Source organism: Macadamia integrifolia, chromosome 6 (assembly GCF_013358625.1).
Source record: "Macadamia integrifolia cultivar HAES 741 chromosome 6, SCU_Mint_v3, whole genome shotgun sequence".
In the NCBI taxonomy this organism is placed as follows: Eukaryota; Viridiplantae; Streptophyta; class Magnoliopsida; order Proteales; family Proteaceae; genus Macadamia; species Macadamia integrifolia.
In genome coordinates, this window is record NC_056562.1 from 30468206 (window position 1) to 30475676 (window position 7471).

A 7471-nucleotide genomic window follows, 5' to 3' on the forward strand; every position below is an offset into this window, starting at 1 on the left:
TGAGAGGCAAACAACATAGAGAGAAGTTTTATCGGAGAGAGCAAACTCTGGTTTGTGGCGAGTTAGGATTTCAAGCTTCACCGGTTTGTGAATATCCCTAAGGCGACGAAGAAGATGTTGGTGCAGATGATCATCAGAGCTCTTGGAGTCGGGGTGGATACGAAGATTTGTCACATGGGTAGGGTAAATTGGAAGTCCCACACATGCCTGTTGTCATCGGTATGGATCAACATAGGACTCACGTGGCTTTGTCTGCCAATTCTACTATGGGTAAGCATTGAGAGCCACTTGGCTTTGTTTGCCAGTCCTAGCTACCATGGGCAAACTTAATATTTTCATAATTTTAGTGATCCTTTTGCTGTATGCTGCGCTGTATATATATATATATATATATATATATTTCTAGGGTAATGGTTTGTTCTTCCATCCCCTAGTCTGAATGACCCACTCAATGATATATGCAAAAATTAGATCAATATCCGTTCTTTAGTTTTGGATTTCCAAACCTTGTGTTTATCATTCCTTTTATTCGAATGAATTTCGCTTACAAAAAAAAAAAAAATTTCAATAGTGATGAGACCCTAAAGCGGCGATCCTTCTTCTTAGTGAGAACTGATAAACTGCTATTCAATCAAGACAGTATAGAGAAAGCGTCAAATATTCTCTCTGATCTAATTAGGGCCCCACACGTCGTCCATTTGCGTTTCCATGTGGCATTAGTTGACCCAAAGCCAGCCAATGTGTCACCACAAAAATGTAATTTAATATTCGAAATCTTCATCTTTAAAACCCAGACCAACCTCCATGAACATTCTCACCACAGATCATCATGGCTTCCAAGGCTGCTGCATCAACTGCCCTTCTCCTTATGCTCAACATTCTTTTCTTCACTTTGGTCTCCTCTACCCATTGCCCACCACCACCAAAACCAAAGCCTACTTGCCCACCATCACCACCAAAGTCACCTAAGCCATCACCTAAACCCACCCCATCACCTAAGCCTGGTAAAGGAAGTTGCCCTAAGGACACCCTAAAGTTAGGTGTTTGTGCCAACGTGCTTCAGAGGTTGCTCAATATAAATTTGGGAACCCCAGCCAAGACCCCTTGCTGCAGTCTCATCCAGAATCTGGCTGACCTTGAAGCCGCTGTTTGCCTTTGCACTGCCATCAAAGCCAATGTCTTGGGCATTAACTTGAATGTCCCTGTCTCCTTGAGCTTGCTCTTGAATTATTGTGGAAAGAAAGTCCCATCTGGATACCAGTGTTCTTAGGCCTGTGTGCCACCTTATCATAGCTAGGCTCTCCATTTCTTTTCCTTTTACTTTGTCCCTTTCTATACTTTCTTGCTGTGGTAGCCTGGTAGGTCTTTAGATTGGTTATGATATGATTTGAGGACTTGTTGTTCCTTCAAGTTCCTCTAGAGCTTCATTATTCCCCTTGTAATGATAATAAGTATGTTGTGCTGTAACAAGTTACAACTTGTGTTCTTATTAATAGAAGCAACTTCTTAGTTAATTGTTTTGTCTTGTTTCTTATTGATTCATACAGCTTCTGTGTTAGAGAACTATGAGTGTTCTGACTCTTAGTTGAATGATTTTTTTTTTTTTTTTGATAGATAGATAGATCCATTTATTGCAAAGAGAGAAAAGAAAAGTACCTACAAAGGGAAGCCTTACCATTACTCTCAAGTCTAATCCCCAAGAATCAAAGAAGCCTCCAAGACAAAAGGGAAGTCTTACATCACTCTCAAGTCCAATCCCCAAGAATCAAAGAAGCCTCCAAGACAAAAGCTAAGAAACAAAAAGAGTGGTTGGGGGGGGGGGGGGCGGAAGGGAATACAACAACCTCACACCCTCACCAACACATGTAGAGAGAACAGTCCAAAAGAAAAACCAGATGCTCCACAAGAAAGGTGTTCCTAGCTATTGGTTTTGGGGCCTTTGAACATTGAAACCACACACCAGGTAACTGCAATTTAATGGGTTAATTTGCATCAATCTTAGTCATTCATTTTCATCCCATACATAGTGCGATCTTTTTGTTTGGGTCTGGGACTTGGCTCTCTCTGGCATTTAGTGGCAACTTATACTAATAATTTGGATAGCTTTTTGAAGTGAAAAACATAAATTTCAGAAAGGGAATGGGTGGCAATGTGTAATTAAATAAAGATGCTAATAGGGATTTTTTTAATCCTAATGCTTTATTTTATAACTGAATTAACTGTTACATACTGCCTAAGCCCTCATGTTGGATTATTTTGATGATCCGACTTATGATGCACCAATTAGATGAACTGTGCATAATATATATGGGGATAGTAAATGACACCTCTATATATAAGTGTTTTTTAGAGCATGTAACCTTCTTTTGATTACCCCTTATCTGATTCCTTAAGTCTTTTTAAGTCAGGATCAATGAGGGCTTTTAAAATTATTTTGAAAGTGACTTTCCATTACTTCATTCCCAAGAATTGTTATTAACTAGCACACCTTTTGAGTGTACAAATGTGAAATTCCAAATTATTTGACACGTGATATTTTTTGTTTCGCTCTTCATCTTTGGATTCCTATCTAATTATCCCAGACGTAATCCTAGACATGAGGAATAAAAGAAAAAAGGTGGTGGGGTATTTCTCGTTTCTTTTGCTTGATCTATGAATTTTCTTATGATTTTTATTTGACATATTTACATTTAATATGGTCCAAAGACATGGATTTCTTTCAAATTCGAAGAAAATCTCAGTATTAGGGGAAAACGGAAAGAGAGGGATTCGGACCCTCGCTACGAATAACTCGTACAATGGATTAGCAATCTGCCGCTTTCGTCCACTCTGCCATCTCTCATAATTTAAAAATTAAAATTCTATTATAAAATATTTTAGGAGCTTTTTTTTTTTTTTTTTTGCTAAAAGGCAATTTGTATGAAAAAAGGAAAAAAGAAATAAGGAAAGAATAGAATATACAAACTACTGCATAGAAACAAACATTCAAAACAAAAAAATCTATACTACCTTCTCTTACCTTCGACATTGTCATCAGCAAGAGGGACTAGAAAGCAGCAACCAAACAATCAATGACACTTAAGGAGTGCCATTAAGAAAATCCCTTGTATATGAGTGATAGGACGATCTGCACAAAAGTTCAATAAATGGAAGATTTCTTCCAAGGCCATTCTATGCCTTTCTCTAAGAAGCTTGGCTAGAAGCCATTTCCCTAAAAAGACGATCAATTAAATTGTATAGATCAAAAGAACAAGACAATCAATTGTACCATTCCAATTATTAATAAGACAAGTTCGGTATTGCTTCATAGATCAATATAATATGTTCTATCTTTCTCCTTCATTCAGCAAAAGGATTAGACGCAAGTAACAACAAAACAGAAATAAAGAATCCGTTAATTTAGCAAGAAATGGAGGCGTGTTTTGTCAAGATTAGGCAAAGCTAGCTGGTTTTAACGAGCCATGCATATATATATATATATATCAGGAAAGTGAAGTACTGATTGATTGATCTTTAATCTATCTTATTAAAATATCTGCAAAATCCCTATGACTCTACTGGTTAATAGAGTTTTTTTTTTTTGGTTAAAATAGTTACGTGTACATGAGAAGTACAATGGCTAGCTCTTCGTTTTCATCATCAATATTATGGGCTAAGTGTACACATGCCAAGACAAAGGTGGCTAATATATTACTAAGCCACCCTCATGAGCTATTAGGACCTCAGTGGCTTAATTTGGTACCAAAAAAAAAACTCAAGTAAGAGTTTCTCAATCTCTTGGTGAAATGAAAATTTCTTATTCTGGATATATATATATATATATATATATATAATTTTTTTTTTTTTGGTTAAGATAATCGGCCTAGTGTCCTTCCATCAAACTAAAAAAATGGGATATTTCTTTCATCAAACTAATTGGCAAAGTAAGCCACATTACATTGATATTATCTTTGTTTTCTTCAAAAGATAATTGGCCTAGCTAGTGGCCTTCCCCTAGGCTGACTCAATCCTTTTCTAGTGAATCAGCATGGGTGCTTTCCCATTTTAGAGGGACGTCTATGTGATTTTATTGGCAGATTGGCTTTTTGTGCTATAATTTACCATAAATGGTTGGAGAGGAACATGAGGATCGGAAATTGTCAAAAAATCATCTCACACCTATCAGCTAGCAAAAAAAAAAACTGATTCTTTAGCTGGTTTTTTTTCCCTTTGATTATTATAAATTTTATCGACTAGAAAAAAAGATATACATCATGTGTTTTCATTTTCACAGTCGTATGTCATTATCATAATCTCAATCACTAGTGTCATTCTTGTACATTGAGAAGTTGTATGATTTTCACTAGATTTTTTTGCCATCACTGAAAAGCTCTTTTTTGAAATCTCATAAGATCATAGGGATTATGTCCATATCTTTTTCTGATTATAGATGAGAAGGGAAAGAGAGAAGCATTAATATTTGTCTCCATTTTTTGTCAAACAAGAGAAAATCCAAAACAGCTGATTTGAGGGTGTTGGCGCTGAAGGATTCTTGGTCAGTGTGTATAGTTATTGTTGATGACAATATATGAAAAGAGAGGAATGGGGGAAGGCATGGCATGAGAAGTAGGAACCCAAATCAACTTTTTGAGATGGTAAAAAGGGATCTTCAAGAAGCAAACCTTAACCTGAAAAGGGTAATTAAGAATCCAGCTGATTTGAGCTAGGTGTAGCCGAAGTCTTGGGTTACAGGGTATTCCGTATAGGCCAATTCCTATCTTAGAAGTGTTTTGGTGTAAACGAAGGAGGGGCTGGTTCAAGCTTAATGTGGATGGATGCTCTCTTGGTAACCCTAGGAGAGCGGGGGCGGGGGGGTGTTTTTCGAGATCACAGGGGTGAAGTTGTGGCCTCTTTCAAAATTTTTCTAGGCAACCATATAAATTATTTTTCTGAATTTCGTGGTTTGATAGAAGGTCTCTTGGTTGTTATGAATCTCAAGATGGGGCTTTGTGGATTGAATCAGACTCGATAACAGTTGTGGTTTCAGTCCAATTGAATTTGATTCCATGGTTTGTTATTATGCAAGAGTGGTCTTCAGTGCAGCCTTACCTAGCCTCTATTCCCTGGAAGATATATAACACATTGCTTTAGGGAGGCAAATAGTGTTGCCGATTTTCTAGCAAAAGATGCAACAAAGACATGACTTACATCTTCTCATATTCCTTCCACTCTTATGTTTGGGAAGAACTTTTTCAAGATGCAGCTTTAAGACCTAGATTTAGATTAAGTTAACTAAGCTTGAGTTTCCCTGATGATGACATTGTATCGAAGGTGAGAATTCTTAAAGTTTTGTGGTGATTTTTTCTTTTGTGAGTGACGTTGTTGATTTTTTATTTTGCTTCTTTTTTTAATAAAGTTTTTTGGATCTAAAAAAATTCACATGACTCTATGAAGTGTATCCAAGAAAGAAAAAGAAAAAAATTACCCCAAGAAGAGAAACCCTAGTTGCTGAGGTGTGATGCAGTGTCTAACCCAATCCCTCGTGGGGAGTAGGGTAAATTCTGAGCTCATCCATGGCTGTAAATTCTCATGATTAACAGCTCCAATCCTCATCGGTGGAGCAATGATATATGAAATCACCCTTTGCAAAGAGTGAGAAGAAGAAGAAGAATTACACAGAGAATCATGGAAGTCCGTGAAACTGAGCTTACTGATCGAAACCAGAAGTTCACGGATTCAATAAGTCACGGATTACACATAGAAATCCACGCCATGACACCAAGACCTGAAAAAAAATCCAAGCTTTTCCAATTAGAATCCCAATCAAATTCCAAATACAGAAATGAGAAATCCATATAATATATAAAATATAAAAATTTACTTTACTTTCCTCAGAATTTCAATAATGGCTCTGAAAGACTGAATTATAGGAAGTGAAGAGTCACGGGCTGTTCATCCACAGTTCATCTATAAATCTTCTGTTCCAACCCATCAGAAAACAACCCTAGCTAGTAGTCTCTTTAGGTTCTATGGTCATGGACTTGAGGATTACATCTACTTTCTTCATTATCATGATTTTATCATTAACAGCACTGCCTCCATTACATGCCTGTGGTTACTGCGAAAATCCACCTTACCACCATCCCAGCCCTCACCGGCCGCCGCAACATGGAACCGGCCGGCCTCCAGTGACTATCCCCCCTCCTTCAGGCGGCAGTGGTGGTGGTGGTGGCGGCGGTGGTGGTGGAGGCGGAGGTGGAGGAGGTGGTGGTGGTGGTGGTGGTGGTGGTGGTGGTGGTGGCAGTGGAGGTGGTGGCTGTGGTCTACCAGGGATCTGCCCATCACCTCCATCAACTTCCCCTACTTGTCCTATCAATGCATTGAAGCTAGGCTTGTGTGTGGATGTTCTTGGAGGGTTGGTGCATATTGGATTGGGGAATCCTGTGGAGAATGCTTGCTGTCCAGTGATTCAAGGGTTGCTAGAACTCGAAGCAGCTATCTGTCTCTGCACGACTATAAGACTCAAGCTTCTGAACCTCAACATCTTCCTTCCTCTTGCTCTTCAAGTTCTCATAACATGTGGGATGAATCCTCCACCTGGGTTTGTGTGTCCACTACCATAATCTGTACTACCCATTCCTTTAGTCCAGTATGGTCATGTCTGCATAGGGTGTGTGTTTTGTTCTTGGTGTTCTAGGGTCTAGGTCATATCTTTGACTTTGTTAGGGTTTTATTCCACTTGGAAAACAAAAAATTGTTAGGGTTGGGCTTCTTTTTTCATTTTTTTTTTCGTCCTTTTTCTGTGTTGTTTCTGAAGTTTTCTTTTTCGAAGTTGGTTGGGGGTAATCTGTTGGTCGTTCATTATTCTCAAGTTTTCAGCATTATCAATGGTAGATTATTGATTGAATTCAAAATAAAAGAGAGATTGTTTTTATTCTCTTGCTAATTGTGGTAGGGTTTTTACATTATTTTTTTACCTCACCATTTTTCTTACATTTATTCCCCTCCAGTGGAGGGGTAGGGTTCTTCTATTGTTTCCCTCCATTGGTGGTGCTGGTGTGTTTGATTGTCAAGAAATAGATAGAAAAGAAAAAAATATGATAGTTTATCCACTAATAATAGGAGGTGATGTTTCAAAAAATCACAAGACAAATATGGGTTATTCAATTTTATATTTATTTAAATCTAAATTGTCTAAGAGTCGGAAGAGTGGACGGCTGGCCCTCCTCCCTTCAGGTCTTGGATTAATATGGTGAATAAGGGTGTGAGTGAATATGTTGTTCTTATTGCTGGCCCTCCTCCTTCTGGGGTTATTCACATGGACAGTTTTGCCCCCCTTGGGCACCTCCTCTTACTGTCTTGCCATTTGCTCGGATGCGGCTCTTTACTCCCACCGTAAAGCTTTGGGAATGGGGTATGTTTCTTTTGATCACTTGAAGAGGCCTTGCTTTATTGCCTCATCTCATCAAGCTCTTACGCTAGTGGTGGTTGG

At 38.3% G+C, this 7471-nt stretch overlaps 1 protein-coding gene across 1 annotated transcript; it reads left to right on the plus strand.

Moving 5' to 3' along the window:
• Positions 1 to 796: 796 nt before the first annotated feature.
• Positions 797 to 1514, plus strand: LOC122081548 (14 kDa proline-rich protein DC2.15-like). The gene has a single exon (XM_042648720.1). The coding sequence runs from the start codon at positions 830 to 832 to the stop codon at positions 1268 to 1270; it is 441 nt and encodes a 146-aa protein (XP_042504654.1). The 5' UTR covers positions 797 to 829; the 3' UTR covers positions 1271 to 1514.
• Positions 1515 to 7471: the final 5957 nt, after the last annotated feature.

Excerpts from the sequence above, each read along its gene's own strand:
- LOC122081548 (XM_042648720.1), top strand. The coding sequence starts at position 830 with ATGGCTTCCAAGGCTGCTGCATCAACTGCCCTTCTCCTTATGCTCAAC.